A 17,257-nucleotide genomic window follows, 5' to 3' on the forward strand; every position below is an offset into this window, starting at 1 on the left:
AGAGAGGGAGAGAGAGAGAGAAAAGTAAAAACAGCCAGAGTGATCCATTACTTCACCTCGACGATGGGAGAAGTAATTGAATCCTTCGCTCAAATACAAGTACAAACATTAACAGATCCAGTTTGCAGTCCTGGAAAACGGCTTTTTTTTTGGAGGTCTTTCCTCAGAATTCATACGTGTCAGGCCGTCCATCTTTATCATGCGACCACCTCATCGACAGGCGATCTACATATAAGGAACGTGCGTGGGCTGAAGTCGCCCTGACGCAACAGACCCACGCCGAGGCTTTGATCAGTTTGCCACGACTGCAAAACGTTTCCAGACAAACGGCGTTGCATGGTTTGCTTTGCCTAAACTGTTTCTAAATGCTGTGTTTGTGTGTGTGTGTGTGTGAGTGGGTGAATGTGTTCATGTGGAAGCTTGTTCATAGGTGGCAGTAAATATGCAAGGACAGGAGTGTGTGTGTGTGTGTGTGTGTGTGTGGTTATCGCTCCTTAAGGGCTTGTGGCAGGCAGCCAGAGAGTCGTCAGTGCTGATTTATGGATTAAAGTCTGTCTGCTGTATTTACCGGCGATCGGCTCCACTCGGCTGTTACACCTTGGCTTGTGTTGTGTACGTACGCAGCTATTTAAGAGCAAACATAAAGCCTGTCTGAGGGATTAGTGGCACATAAAGCGCAACTTTTTAACACAGACATCTTTATTCTGCTCTCTACCCCCCACAGAGAGCAGCCAGAGTTTCTGTTCCTTGCAACCTTGGAGTATCACATTTTCGTGTGGCTTTAGTGTGAAATGTTTACATTAAAGTGTAGTCACTAAAAAGTCTCCCTCGGGTCGCGCAGGTAATTGTGGGATCAATGCGAGTGCTCTTAGTTTTCGATCGCAGCTTCAAGCGGAAACATAAAGTGCATGTTTTGTCTCGCTTTGCTTTGATCACAGCTGCCAATCAAAGCAGAAGAATGTGCCGTTTCACCAGGGGATAGAAAGTGTTTAAGTGTTTCTCTGCATTCTTTGCTTTATAGCTGTGTGTTGAGGTGCAGGAGGTGAAATCCCTCTCAGACGCTGCGATTTTTTCTGGGATGCGCGAAGTAAAAGATGAAGTTAAGCTGTAACACAACATGTAACCCCGCCTCTGTTTAGTTGTACAATCAATAAGGAGAACAGTGTGTAGTGTTCCATGTGTAACTCCCCGTCCTCACTCATTGTGCCTCTCGGGACCTGGAAAGGGATTTAGTCTGGCAAGTTTAAGGAGAAAACTAAGAGAGTTGCTGGGATGTGAATGACTGGCTAAGATGTCTAACATGGAAACTCATTGCCCTTTGTACTTTTAGAGACTTAAGTTTCTTGTTTTTGGTTGTATTGTTGACATAACGTTGTGCGCTTTACACAACTAATCACAGGCGAAGTGCGACAATTACAAGTTGACTGTAACTCAGATCCCGAATTTCCTCAACAACTCAGAGGACTGCGTGAACCCAAAGACACAAGACTGCACCACATTTCAAGGTTTGAAATGTATCATGGTGCCAGCAATTAGCCCAGTCCGAGTTGGAAGATGTTTCTGTTGTTCCAGGAACCCCAGCAGCTCGTGAGAAAATAACAAAAATGTCAGAAGTAATCGTTTAAAAACCTCCAAACCTAATCGCACAATCCTCTCTTTGTGACCTGAAGGAAATCTGTTAACAAGGTTAAAAGACGTCCCGCTGAGCAATAAACAAACTAACACGCCGGCACACACAGCTGAGTCTTAGATGGTGATTACATCTCCCACACCAGCCATTAAGACTCTTCATCTGCACTCCACATGCCTCTTCTCTCACTCAATCCCTCTCAAAGTCAATCCAGAAGACGATCTGGTTCTGTTTACACACATTAATGACTCTGCTGGCAGTCGCTCTGATGCTTCCTTTGTGTTTGTGCGACGTGTGTGCTTGTGTGTGCGTTTGTGAGCGCCTTTGTGATCTGGAATGCTGCACGACGGCTTGTGTGCATGTGCGCGACTGTTTCACCTGTGTTTGTGTGCAAGACTGCGTGCATGAGTGTGTGTGTTTGTGTGTGTGTGTGTGTGTGTGTGTGACGCTGTAGGTAACCCCCCCCCCCCCCCCCTCCTCTCCAGCCCCAGCAACAAAGCCCAATACCACTCCCGAGCTTCGCGTGTGGATCTTTGACCTTTCTTTGTCGAATTTGTTGTTTTGGCTCTCGCCCCGTTTCAATAAAGTTTAAAGTCATGCAAAGCCTGCTGGACCCGCCTGCTGATGCTCCATTTTTATTTCCTCATGCTCGTAATAGCTCACATCATTAAAAACAAACTATAAAGATCAGCGACAATAAGGACACAGACTCAATTATCTCTGTGTATAAACGAGTGTAATGTTTATGTGAGCGTGTGTTGAAAAGTGAGCGAGTGACCGTAAACTCTTGTTCCAAGGGTTAAGCTACGGCTTCTCAGAAGTCCTCCGAGAACGAGGAAGAGGTGGATGACGGAAAAGAAAAGAGAGGAGGGAGCAGGAGGAGGAGAAGAGAGCAAGGAGAGGTCAGGACTTTCCAGTCAGCCTCAGTCACCTGTACGCACGCGCACACACACACACACACACACACAGACAGAGAGAGAGACGGAAGAGCTTGAGGCGCCCGAATGTTGATGTGAAGAGATGAAGACAAGATGATGAAAGACTAAATCAGACAGCCAATCAGTTTTGAGCAAACAGCTGGAGACCATTTGCAGTGTTTGTGTGCAACCTGAAGTAACCTCAGCTCATTTTAGCCAGTTAAGCCGCCTTAACCATTACAGCTAACTAGTTGTTTTCATCATGATAATTCACCGATTAAGGCTCTTTTTGTTTGGCTCATTATCCTGAGTGAGTGCATGTAAATGTACTCAGTGTTTATACTTATCAGCCGCAGCTAATGGGCAGTTTGTCTCGAAATTGATGTTGTTGATCTGTGGGACTTTGGAATTGATTAGAGTTTGATCAGAATCCAGGAACAGTTTTCCCTTTCTTTAATGTCCCAAATTGGACATTTGTTTACATTTTTTCATATAACAAAGCCAATCAAGTCCAGATCCAGGTTTTTCTTCAGATCCAGGTTTTGATCCATGTCTGGAGGAAAGACATGTTGTTTCACAAATAAGAGAAATGCTGAACTACCACTGATGTGCGGCTGGGGTCGATGCTGATTCAGCATAAGTATAATGTGTGACATCAAGGACTGTTGGGACTTGGTGGAGATATACATTCTCAGTTTATAACAACTGTTTAACTTAACTTGCTTAATTTCATTAGCATCTCATTTGCTTGTTTCATCTGGTTTCTTCTGTTAACTTGAGAGAGGTTTGCACTCGCAGCATCTTACATAACATTAAGTGTTGTTTGGTGTAAACTTATCTTAAAGTCCATTGTTAAATACTGTAAGCTATCCTGCCCCGATCGTATCCAAACCACAAAAACTTGCCAATGTTTGACCCAAGAGCTCATGATGGGCCTGATAAGCTGAGACTGAGTGAAGCAATCCCGGTCAGTGTGCTGCTTGGGGGGGGGTCCTTTGGGTGCCTGTGGGTGGGCAGAGTCAGTGTGGGTGGGCAGAAGTGTTCCTTTGTGTGTGTGTGTGTGTGGGAGTGGGCGAGTGAGCATGAGTCACATTGGGCCAGTATGCAGCCAAAGTGTTATTGTAATGGCCTGAATTGTGGCCGATCCCTGTTATTCTGACTGTCTGGTGGGTCCAGATGTCCCTTCAAGAGCAAGAACACAGAGTGAGTGGGCGAGTAAAGGAGAAGACGGCGGAAAAAGGTTAGCTGAGAGTTATTTTTAGGCTTATTGTTAGAAAATTTTGAAAAGAAGGGCAGCAAAACAAAGAAATGCCAAACAGCACAGGATATATAGGTTCATGTTTTCTTTTTTTCGTTCCCTATATTGTTCACCATAAATAATCTCTCAAAACAAGCAGCTCAGAGGTCAAACATGTTCAAGTGTGTTTTTGCTTTAGAATCGACATATTTTAGGCATAAATCAGAGTAAATGTCAACTCCAAGTCTCTGAAGTGCAGTGACATCATGGCATCAGGCGTCTGTGTGTGTGTGTGTGTGTGTGTGTGTGTGTGTGTGTGTGTGTGTGTGTGTGTGTGCGTGTGTGTGTGTGTATGTGTGTGTGTGGCTTCTGTGCAGGCAAATGAGTGGCTAGTTGGTGTCACCAGATACCACAATAAACACACTGTTGTCTTCTGGGAATTCTCTCTCTCTCTGGGCTTTCACATGCTAAACACTGTGTGGACTGTGTGTCTGTGTGGGTGAATGTGTCTGAGCGTGTGCGTGTGTGTGTGTGAGCTATTGACCTGGAGGCCTTCCTTGCATTGTATTTTAAAATACAAAAAGAAAACAGGTGTAAGTTTCAAAGAGCTCCAGCCGACACGCCTCTGCTTTACAATGACATCATGCTGCCGGACCAATCATTTTCTGCTAAATTATCTCATAGTGTGTAACTTGATTTTACCTGCTGCCTCTGTGAACTGGACCTGATAAGTGAATGGATTAGATTGGACTTTTTCAAATCCCAAATGTCCTAGTTGTTTGTCTTCCTAACAAAATCTGCCACTGCAAATTCTCCACCGTAAGGAATAATTTAAACATTGACCAGTTCACCACGTTATCTGCTTTGGTTGTTTCCTTAGCACGGTTGCTGGGTCAGGGGTTATCTCTGCTGTCGAAGCCACCGTGACAGATCTCCAAACCGCAAATTCTCGACGCTAAAAGGTTCTGCCGCAAGCAAACTTCATCAATGAGTCAGAGCCTGGGTGGGAATTCCGTGAAAGAACCAGTTTTCCTCTCAACGGAATCTCATTGTGTGGAATAATTTCCTTCAGAATCCTTTTTCCCCCCTCTCTTCCATGTGGTATTCATTAAAGTCCTAACCGAGGCAAATCGATCGATTATATAACTTCAAAATTCAATTTCACAGCATTTCACTTAAAGGTTCACTCTCCTCTCACGGCGCCTCTCAGCTGAAGCCGTAATTGTACAGAAACGTCCTGAACATCCCACGAGAAGAGAAACTGAAATCTTACTCGCCGCTGCCAACTCGCAATTTTTGCCAAAACTTTCAGGCCAAAGAACCTTTTTGCGATTGCCGCTAACACGCTCGACAACTACTACGTCGTAATCAAACCTCCCTCTGAGCGTCGAGGTCATAGCTGAGCTGAGCTAATGGTTGGCGGGGGGGACTGAGAGTTCTTTGACGTCTGATAGCCGTCTGATCCAAGTTAGCGTCTATCATCTTTGCTTTCTCTCGGCCACAAAGACCACACGTTTATACAGATGGATGCTATAAATCATTAAAGGTGAAACATTATGTCTGCGGCGTTACTCGTGTTACGACACATCACCTTTGGGTCTGCAACGTTGAAACCTTGCCACAAATTTGATGAACATATTTGAAATCTGCTTTGTCTGTCCCTCCAGCCTCTCCAGCTCTTTCTGGGGGGATTCCAAAGCAAGGCAGCAGAGCATGGGTTCTATTCTGAGCTCCGTCTGATGTCCAACGTTTCCCCCCCTATGCTGTGTTCTGGGTCTGGACAACCAAAAATAACGATTGTAGCCTCGACGTCATTCTTTTGAAGCCTATGACAGGCAGACGAGTGCTGGATTGTGGATTGACCGATAAGGTGAAGGTTTAGGGTCCAACTCCAACCCCCCCATGTCTCTCCGACACAGCGCCCACCGGAAAACCTCTACCGCTCCAAATTGAAGAACGCGTTTCCAGTCTAAGGTGTAAGGTCTAAGGTCTGGGATCTCTTGATGACAGAGAAACACAATCTGGAATGTGACAGACGCAATTTTCTATCTCCTGTACCAACCTGGTACATACAAGAATCAGTTTTCTGGAAACTGTAATTCTGTCTTTCGTCTCCACCCCGAAGAGTCTGGACGTCATATATACTGTATGATTTAGATCTGTCCACCTGAGACCCCTCAACCTCGATTTAAGACTCCGAACTCCCGCCGTGCACTGTGACATATCAGCTGTCCGAGAGCCAAGAGCTGAACTGAGCCGGGGGTTTTCCTCATCGACTTTAAGATTCATACTCAGACAGCAAATCCAAATCTTGGCTTTCTAATTTTTCGCGCATTCATCCAAGGTTTAATTTCCCCGCAAACTAAAACACGGAGTTTTGCCGCGTTGTAATCGAGCCGCCGAGCCAACATCTGCTTCCTCAGCCCCGTTCCCGTCTAAATCAGGGATGAAACCTCGACCAAACAATGACAAAATGATTCCAAAGTCTTGCCTCCCTGACAGTTTAATGATTTCACCTCTTTCCCAAAGTTTCTTATTAAGGTTTTCCATTTATCCAGCGGCAGACGATGCCAAATCCATGCTCAGTGGGTGATTCATGGGTTCATGGATGACTTGATCGCACAGAGCCAACATGTCCAAGAAACGTACAAGTTCCTAATGAAGCAGAGCTCTGAAACACGGGCCACAACAGAAATAACGCTTTAAATAGAAAATTTGTTCTGGTTTGGATCTCACTCGAGCGAGATACGAGCCAAGAAGGAGGAGAAGATCTGTGAAAAGCTGTCGGCGTGGGTTTTTCTTTGTGGCGGGATGATGAGTTACGGCGGCTTTCAAGAGACGCCAAAACCGCCGCGCTGTCACGAGAGACGAGCGAGACAAAAGGACGGCCAACGTTAAGGGTTTCTGAAAAAGCGGAAAGATAGAAAAGAGATTAGAGAGCGGAGAGGGAAAGACAGCCGAGTTCACCGGCTGTTGACTTTGTAGAGAAATGAAAGCTGACAGTGAGACAGCGGGGCTCCAGAGTCCAAACGCCGATACCAGCGAGTGTGTGTGTGCGTGCGTGAGTCCGTGTGCATGTGTGAGAAACTAAGGCGTCCTCTTTCTTCTGCCAGGGCCGAGACCTCTGCCCATTCCCAGGGTTAGATCATGTAAGACCATGTAAGAACTTCACATCCAATCAATCCACTACTTAATCAGGTAACACACACACACACACACACACAAAGCTGTAACACAACACACTGAAACTCATTTCAACCTCGCCTGTTTTCTTCACGACCCTGGCACTTTCTCTCCTCACTACTCGGAATTCAAACACATGATTCCAGCGACAACACACACTTTTGCGCATGCACGCCTTAATGCACACATGCACCCTGAGAACATGAAAACAACACATATGTCCATCCATATGTCTCAGCTGTCTTCACCAACTCGATGGCCAACTGCTACTAAATAGGATTTTGTCTTTAAGTTGCCCCGGTCCCTAATTCCCAGCTGTTGTAGGGACGCCGGACAAAAATAGGACAGAGACTCCTGCGTCTCAACCTGATGGGAAATATGTCGCAGCTACAAAATTTGTTTTATTCCAGAACAACTGATTGGAGCGCTGTGTGCAGGCATGATCCAGGGCTTTGATGTCGTAGGAAAGAAGAGGAAAACTAAGTGAGGGTTCCAAAAGTGTATTTCTTTGGTGGTACGGCCCATTTGTAAACATTTGGATCATGAATTTAGCTGCTAACTTCACATTACTGTGATCATTGTAATCATTTTGGAGTCCCGTTACGGTTTAAACGCAGTTTTTGAAGCTTTTCCATCCAACATGAAGTCCAACGGGAACTATTTTTGGCTATGAAAATGATCAAATTTCAAAGATGTTGAATATCTCAGCAGCTTTGGTTTGGGCGTTTTAAAGCCCACACACACACTCCCAAATTCCCCCATACATCCCCTCGACTCTCTTTAGTCCCCCCCCAGGATCTGACAGGCAGCGTTTTAGCTGCGGTCCGATCGGGAAACACTCCAGCAGGGGCAAAGCAGCTTGGTTTCCTCCTCTCCTTTTGATACCACATATGTATAGAAAGTAGGGGATGTATTAGGTTGCAGTATGATGGGAGCCAGACGGCGGATAAGAGGAGTACAGGAGAGATTTGTACACGTGAAGGACGGCACTTTGTAGAAGGTCAAAGCTCAGCTGAACTTCCATCCTCTTTACATGTTGTCATAATTCACTTAGGACAGGCAAAATCCTGATGAGCTCAGGAAATGGGAGCAGGGAATCTCACAGCCATGATTTCCTTGCAGCAGCGACAACATCGATAAGATTTACCATCAAAACAAGATTTACCATCAAAACAAAACAGATGAGAGGCTTTGTTTTCAGGTTTAAATTTGAATTCTGTAGAAGAAACGGGCCGCAAAAGTTAAATCATTAATCATAAAAACGTACTAACTAAAAACTAAAAACCTGAAACTAAAACCCGATACCGTCGTCATATCAACGGCGACCCTCAGCTGAGAGCTTCTATCAGGAGGCCCACAGCCCTGGAATCATGCAAACGGCATTTATCAGCGCTTTATAGACCTGTTTACTGTGCAAACAAAGTGATAACGCTCAGTAACAGCTGTGGGCAGGACACGCACACACACACACACACACACTCACACACACACTCACACTATACATATACACACACAGCTGTAGCCACATCCTAATAAGCATTCCGATGCGGGAACGTAAATATCCTGCTCATGTGCCAGACTGTTAATCGAAGGTCATGTGTGTGTGCGTGTGTGTGTGTGTGTGTGTGTGGGTGTCTATAATGTATGGAAGCAGACTCTTTCCTCTGTTTGCCCCTCTGCCATCCTAATTTTCTTTGGCGTTCTTAATCAATCCGGTGGCTCAGCGGCCACTTTACGATCGGGGGCAACGAGGGGCCATTTGTTGTTTTTATGGCACTTGTATAGAGCAGGAGAGAGAGAGAGAGAGAGAGAGACCCCGGCTGACCTGTCAAAAGTCAAAGTGGAGGTCAGACCCACAGTAATGATGAACACACTTTCTGTTTCACCTCTTCTGACTTTCTCTTTCATGTCCTGCTGTCATCGCCTCTGTCACTGTCTTTCTCCTTCACTTCATCTCTTTCAACTCTAATACACACATTCTCTTCTTACCTCTCTCTCTCTCTGTTCCTCTCTCTCTCTCGCTCTCCTTCCTGTGATCCCTGTTTTCCTTTTCATCTTCATCCAAATGACCTGGCCATGAAAACACTGACCGTGTGGGTGTGTGTCTCCTGCTGGTCTTTGCCCTTGTGTGTGTGTGTGTGTGTGTGTGTGTGTGTGTGTGTGTGTGTGTGTGTGTGTGTGTGTGTCTGTCTGTCTGTCTGTCTGTCTGTCTGTCTGTCTGTCTGTGTGTGTGTGTGGGAGCAGAAGTTGCCCATCAGAGCCTGACCAGAGAAAAAGGATGGCTCTTGTGTGTGAATGTGTGTGTGTCGGGGGGGAACTGCATGTGTGGAATTGATTTTGAGATTGAGAGATTACATGGTTGAAGTCATTTTGGCAGCATCATCTCCATTTAGCGATGACGGTTTGTAAAGTGAACCTAATACATCTCTCACCACCTTCCATTAACACTGTGTGCATGTGTGTGTGTGCGCGTGTGTGTGTGTCACTCAAGCCCCTCGTTTTTTGCACCCATTTTCATTTTTCTGCCTGTCACACACACCTTGCGTAATGCTGAAGACGAGCCCTGAGGCCTTTAAGGCACACATGCATGTGCACACACACACACACACACACACGTCTATTGCCAAAGAATCACTTAGCTTCATGAAAGAAAAAAATCACTTGTGTCACTCGGAAAAAATTCGTCCCTCCCTGAAGCCCGAAAAACTGAAACTCGACCCTGAGAGGACCTGAACCATAACACACAGAGGCTGCAGGGGGGAGGGGGAGGGGGGCAGAGAGGGAGAGGGAGAGAGAGAGAGAGAGAGAGAGAGAGAGAGAGAGAGGGAGGGAGGGAGGGAGGGAGGGAGAGACTTGTGTGTTTTGGCTCTGACGGCGAGAGTGGGAGGATTATGTTCGTGGCTTTAAATTAAACCTAAATATTTGTGATGATGGTGTATGATTTGATTTCAAATTGGTTACTGATGAAGTGATGTGATGAGTGTCTGTGTGTATGCGTGTGTGTATGTCTGCACACACCTGTTTACATTTGTGTGTGTGTGTGGGTGGAGGAAAGGTCAAAGTTTTACTTGAAGTTGGAATCTCTCTCTCTCTTTCTCTCTCTCTCTCTCTCTCTCTCTCTCTTTCTCTCTGTTTTCCTCCCATCAAGCCTTTTCTCACACACCTGTCCTCCACCCCACCCACCCCGCAATGGACACGTGTCGCGTCACCACATCCTTCATGTGACCTACAAACCAACACACACACACACACACACACACACACACACACATGCACACACACAGTCGCACAGCTTTCATTCACTCATGTAACTCTGTCTCTCCACATTTGTAAGTGAGCAGCTGACGTCAGACTTGGAGGTTCCAGCATGTTCAGAGAGTTCACACACAGGGTTATGTAGCAGATTTGGGTCGATTCCCCTTCCAACAATCAGGAAGCAAAGTCCAGATTTGTAGATTTGTTTTAATGCTCTACGGATTTTCCTCCCGGGAAAGTTGTCGAGTTGCCACGGCGATTTCAATCCCAGAAATATTAAACGCGTCCTGTATTCATGTCTGGCTCCATCTGTGGAGGTCATCTGGTCATCGCAAAGATAAAATCACTAGAACACACACACACACACACATGCACACACGCGCACACACACACGCACACACACACTCAGTAATTTAACACAAACACCAACAGAATAGGCTGGAAATGCCAGGTTGTATGCTTGCTGGACCACACACAATATACACAAAGCAGAAACTCCCTGTCTTCTGTGTGAATTAGACCACACGCACACAGAGATACACAAATGTACCCACACACACACACAGAGGAGCGCGTGCACACACACACACACACACTGTATTGTTGTGATTGTTGCTTGAAGGGCAGTGAGTCACAGCTGGTCTATCAGTGAGCCCAAACAATAATAAAGTTGGGCCAGTGAAGTGTGAGGAATGGAATGCCAATCACTAACACACACACACACACACACACACACACACACACACACACACATAGAGAGAAAACAAAGAAACTCTCAATCTCAAACAAATCAACGTACACAAAAATAACAAATGAACACACACCCGTGAATTCACCAGAACTGGCAAGCACACGATCGCAACAATATGAATACAAACACACACACACACACACACACACACACTGTTATCTCGACTTAACCCAAACACTTCAGCAAACATCAAACATATACGGCGATCAATCAAACTGTTCCAGATAAATAAAACCACACAACACAACAAGAGACAAATCTCTCTGATTCCCTCTATTGATTCTGTTGTGTGTGTGTTTGTGTTCAGGTCTTCTGCATGTAAAAGAAAGTTCACACACACACACGAGGCCAGGCGTTCTGTGTGTGTGTGTGTGTGTGGATGTGGCTGGAGCCTTCCTCATTGTGCACCGTTGTTCCTGGCCGTGCTTTGCGCTTCTTTTGTCTTAAGCGATGCACACACACACACACACACACACACACACAACAGGCTGGCGTGGCGTGTGTATGTGTGTGTGCGATTGTGCTGTGTTTGAAAGGAGGCCCTGTTTCTAGATTAAAAATAGCCGGCCTTCGCATGAGAACCAGGGGATTCCCCGTGCGGCGAGATGCACGAGCGCCATGTTTTTACATTTCGCCTCTCCGCAGTCTCATCCCAAAACTATTCCTGATGTGATTTCCTGCCCCTTCCAGAGCGCCAAAAAGAAGAAAGAGAGTGAAATCGCCCAATGAAGCAATTTCTAAAACAACTTCTTAACCTAACAATCAGCTTGTAAATTCACTTAATCCCTCACAGATGAGGTAAGTAAAGGGACGCGTCGTTAATCTAAGACGTTGGTTTGATGCCCACGAGCGAACTGGAAACAGATCCACGTTCATCCTCAAGCTTTCCCTGCTGGTGATGCCTTGAAATGCTTCAACTTTGCATGAAATGTGGGTAAGAACGTCTCTTCTGAGGGACTTAAACACACGACGAGGAGGAGGACTTAAGGATAATGAGACTTCATCAAAATGGCTTCATAAAGAACAAACATCAAGGATCAGAACGATTTGACGCTGACGCGAGCAAACGAGCGTAAACGTCCGTTCCAACGTCGACTTTTTCCAGCTGACAAACTGGACAGCTCACCATCCCGTCTCTGTTATCTCTCCCTGAAAGTCATTAGTTAACTTGACATTTTGCCCTTCCCCCACTGAGGAACATCATCTAAGGATGCTTCACAGCAGGACGCCAATCAGAACTGCACAAGAAACATCTGTACCATATCAACGCACTTCACTGACAATAACTGCAGTATTCAATTAGAAATCCAGAAGGATGTCATGCAACTCAAGAGCTGTGCACTGCCAAAAGTAGAGTTTTGCAAGATCACTCTGTCTTTTAAAGCATTTCAAGCAGTAATTCAGGATCTATAATCGTTTCACCTGTTGACCTGATGTGTCAGTCAGAGTAAATTCATCAGATTTAAGTGATTTTATTGCCTTCGTTCTGTCAAAAAAGGGAATCTATCTTCATCTGTGTTTTAATAATAATGCCGGGAGCAGCGGGACAAGAAGCAACTGCCAGTCCTGACCCAGTTAAGAGGAGGAAGATGATTGGCCGGATGGATGATGCATTAATTGAATTGAAGCGATTGTTTGTCTCAAGTACATTGGAGTCAAAAAAATCAACTAAATGTATGTCATATATTGAGGTCAAGGGTCAAAGCTCACATACATGAAAAGAGTACCTGCAGGAGTATTTCAGGTGTGTTAACGGAGATAAACCTGCACCACCCACACTGACCTACATAACATCTGTAACCTACTTAATTGAGCTGCTGTCCGACCTGCTTGAGTGTGACAAATGCAGCTTAGCGCACACTTTCCCCCGCCGCGTGAACTGCAGCTCGCATTGTTTAACAAGTCCAGTCAGGCAGGCAGGCAGACAGGCAGGCAGGCAGACAGGCTGCTTGCCAAACTCCTGCCAAGCCAGGGAGAGGGAGAGGGAGAGAGAGAGAGAAACCAAACCCTGACAAAAACAATGTTCTTACGGCGGGTTTGAGGGAGTACTCTTAAGGAAAACAACTGGTATCTTGTACGTACTTAGAGCCCATATTCTTTAGGGTCCTTTTGGACAACGCAAGTTCCACACCTCAGCAGTGTGTGTGTTATCAGTGACTGCAACTTTATCTGCTGATTTCCTGGTAACTGCTGTTTCACTCTTATAATTAGGCTACTTGGTTATTTATTTACAGTATTCCTGTAACACTATCAAAATGTTACAGAAGTCTATCCTTGTAATATTAGTAGCTTGTGAGTTCCTACTTAAGTCACATAAATGTTGGACAAAAGCCCACACTTAGTTAACAACAAGTGCTATTATTGCAGCAGTATGCCTATAATAACACAGTAAAAAGTTTATGTACCTCATGGCTACTTGGAGTACAGTACCCAGTACAACTTCCTGGAATATAATGCTGAGTTTGCAGTTTGGCTACTTTGAAGTGTTTTTTGCCTGTTGCATTACTGTTAGAATACTCGATAGTGAACAGGTTAAACTCAGCGTGGCTATTTGGGAGTACTTCAATCACCACTTCAGTATTATTGTAGTATTTCACGCTGTAATACTTTTGCACACTTTCCAACAAGAAGGATCAGATTTACTGGTGGTTTTGCTCAAGTATCCCTCTAAAATGCTTAGCACTTGTACTTAGTTTGTACTTTCACACACACACAAACACACACACGCACACACGCACACACACACACACACACACAAACACACGCACACACACGTACCTGTGATATGGACATGTTCAGGTAGACAAAGAGTCCGGTGGTGGACGCGATCTGCAGCACCACCACCACGATCACCACCATCGCCACCCACATCTTGGACGGAGCCTCCCGTCGTCCCGCGCCGCTCGGCCCGCCGCCGGTCGGGACCATCATGTAGGTGGTGGACTCGCTGCTCACCGATCTGAAGTAATCCTGATGCTGCTGCTGCTGCTGCTGTTGCTGCTGCTGCTGTGCGCTCGGAGTGGCCATGGCATTCCCGACGCATGAGTGGACCAAAAACCAACAACCACAACAAACAGCAACCCGACCAGCGTTCCCAAACAAGAGGATCACGCTTTGGTCTCCATGGAACTCAGAGGGAGGAGGAGTGTGGAGAAACCAGGAGGAAGAGCAGCCCGAGAAGTTACAGCTCGCCTCTGTCCATATCTGCTGCTGTCGCTGCGTTCAAGAGGAGGCAGAGCCCGGACTGAGATCGCAGAGGGGCCGGACTAAACTCTTCATCACCCTGGAGCTGTGGAGGAATGCGCTCTCTCTCTCTCTCTCTCTCTCTCTCTCTCTCTCTCTCTCTCTCTCTCTTTCTCTCTCTCTCTCACACGAACACACACACACACACAGACGTATATATATACCGCCTCCCACGCACCCACACATACACCCATTGAGTCCAATAAATTAATAACAATAAATTGAATATTAAACATAAATCAGAAGATAAACCAAATATGAATCAGGATTATTTATCATAAAAACTTTCTTATTATGTCAGCATTTATAAGGAAATCTCACTCTCTCTCTTTCACTTTCTCTCTTTCTCAGTCATAAAAAATGATTCATAAGTGTAGGCGGCGCTCTCTCTCTGTTTGACATTTTGTTTGGGATTTCTGCAGTCAGGTTGTTTATAAGATGTGATCACTTGTTTTTAAAGATGAAAAACGAGAACAATCCTTTTCTACCTTATCTCCTTCCCTCTCTGGCTTACTATAATCTCTACATTACCCTTAACCAGCCATATCTCCACTGTGTGTGTGTGTAGGTGTGTGTCTGTGGTCTATCTCGCTGCTTTACACAATTTGAGAGCAAATATTTGTCCAAGCGGCCTCCCGTTTATCAGTGTGGAACAACTTCAGCCACGATTAAATATTTGAACTCTGGCCTCCAAAAACATCACAAAGCTCCATAAGCCTGCTGACATCATTGTTAGCCCATGTAGAGATGAACTCATATATACATTTTAATCGCTGTCTCGAGCCAAAAATAATCATCCGTCCTGTGTTAAATCTCTAAAAGTCATTTTGTTAATGGACTTTATTCAAAAAGTCATGATGCAGCTTGAATTTCCCCGTCAAACAGACAACGCTGGCATGAAAGAAAGGAGACAGGCGGGGATTGTGTTTACGTTCCAACTCTAAACAACTGCACTTCCTTTGTTTCCGTTCCCTCGCCGCAAACAGCTGGGAAGCGGCGTCCTTAGCCCAGGTTGAAGCGAGGATGGGAGGCAGGCGAGCCGGGTTGGGTCTCTGCCAGCGAGACAGCTCTGGACCATCAACCACGGCCACGAGGACTTCACATGTTTGGTTTGAACCAACGGTGTGGGAGGGCTGAGTTCAGTGTCTCATTTGGCGGGACGCATCCTAGAAGGACACGGCATCGACTTCCAAACCCTTTCTTATGAATCTTATGTGTTGTTCTTCTGGTATCATGGAAGGATCAATTAGGATCTATGCGCGGCCAGGAAAGACACATCGGTTGCCTCCTCCTAAATGAGACAGTCTAGTTGAGCAACAATGACGTAAGCGGCTTAAAATGACCCCCTTGAAAGGATGGATCACACAAAATGAGACAGAGCTTCAGAGGTCTGGAAACGTCTCTGAAACCAAAGACCCAGGATCCGTTAGAGTAGCAGAAGTATACCTCCTGAACCATCCAGGGTAGGTACTCTCCATAGGTCTCACGGTTGGTGGTTTGAGCTTACAAGATAGAATGTTATTGATTGGTTAAATACGATCGTTTCCCCAGACCACCACCAGCAAACGGCAGAAACAAGATATCCAGGCCTTTCAATGAAGATGAAGAACCATAATCAGGGCGTGAAACTGAGGTGCAAGACCTTTACATCACTCTGCCTGTCCACCAATATCAGGATCAGGGCCGGACTTAACTATAATCCAAGGTATTTTCCCCAGGGGCCTGTGATCTATCTATTTGTGCCTGGGGCCCAAGTCACTAAGTCTGTCCCCGATCAGGATATTGTTGAAAATGCAGAACAGAACAAAGAAAACAATGATCTCAGACATGATTCCCTCAGACATTTCTTATTATTGTTGTCATGCGGTACTATGGGCGAAGATGTTGCTGATTTATTTCCCCAAAACATTGTTCCTGAAATGCCTGTTGCTACAGTCATGGTAGAAACCCTAAATATCCTCCGGACAGACACACAATAGACTGCTTGACGTGATAAATTAGGCTAAAATGATTCTGTCACAGCTGTGGAAGGTGTGTGTGTATGTGTGTGTTTGTGCAGGTGTTGGTGCATCACATTTGTCACATTACATTCCTCGTTTATCATTTGGGTTGTTTGGCCCCTGCAAGCAGAAGGTCAGAGCATACAAGAGGGACGACACCGAGCTGCTGCACCGCCGCCTCGGGTCAAATGCAGGCATGTGCTCACATTTCAGGGGGATTTGCAAAGGAACAAATACAGTTTGACAGTTTTGGTCTCTAACTTTGACCTGAAATTCCTTTGTTTTTCCTCCCAGGTGTCCGTGTTGTCCTCGGAGAACTTGAGGTATTTTTCCAGAGAGACGTTTACCATGGAACTGCGGGCTGAAGCAGAAACTCCAAACCTCTGCTGAATCTAACTGAGAGGAGCATTGTTTGATGGAAACCCTGGTTTGGTTCAACTATGTGGGCTGAAACTGTAGCGCATTTAAAATTCAAAGGAATCTTGCACCAGGAATGGAAAAGTTGGTGCGATATCAATTTCTCTCATCTGTATTTGTTGGAAATGGCAAAAGACTTTTATACAAAGGCTATTGTGCTGTTGTGTAGGACGCCAACCAGTCTGAGCTTGTTTTACAGATAATCTATGCAAAAAAAAAGACACCTGATAGTTTATTTTATTTTATTTTATTTTATTTTATTTTATTTTATTTTATTTTATTTTTTGTGAATTATTTGTTAACCATAATGCAACAATATGTCAAGTGTCCATCAGGCGTCCCCCTTATGCATATGCACAAAATGTCAGAGAAAGGGAGTGTGAGAGAGAGTGAGAGTGTGTTTGTGTGTGTGTGTGTGTGTGTGTGTGTGTGTGTGTGTGTGTGTTTGTGTATGAGTGAGTGTGTGAGAGAGAGAGAGAGAGAGAGAGAGACAGACTTCCTCTATGTATGACCCAATCATGGTGTAGAAACTCCCAGCTATACATCGTCCGTGTCATTGCTGCTTTTACTCTTTTCCATCTCCTCCCTTTCTTTCTGGCAGCCAACCACCACCTGACAACACAA

The 17,257-nt window shown here is 45.4% G+C and overlaps 1 protein-coding gene across 2 annotated transcripts in view; it reads right to left on the reverse strand.

Annotated features, from left to right (window-relative positions):
• The window catches only part of tnfsf10l (TNF superfamily member 10, like), a 39,066-nt gene extending 24,753 nt beyond the window's left edge, over window positions 1-14,313 (reverse strand). For both annotated transcript variants that reach the window (XR_012964785.1, XM_076162499.1), the window contains exon 1: window positions 13,752-14,313. Coding sequence is in view for 1 of the 2 variants with exons in the window: in XM_076162499.1 (XP_076018614.1) it covers window positions 13,752-14,000 (249 nt within the window). In the remaining variant the exon portion in view is untranslated. The remainder of the gene's footprint in view (window positions 1-13,751) is intronic.
• Window positions 14,314-17,257: the final 2,944 nt, after the last annotated feature.

This window comes from Genypterus blacodes, unplaced genomic scaffold (assembly GCF_046128005.1).
Source record: "Genypterus blacodes isolate CSIRO-AG114 ecotype Tasmania unplaced genomic scaffold, CSIRO-AGI_Gbla_v1 ptg000122l_1, whole genome shotgun sequence".
NCBI classification, from domain to species: domain Eukaryota; kingdom Metazoa; phylum Chordata; class Actinopteri; order Ophidiiformes; family Ophidiidae; genus Genypterus; species Genypterus blacodes.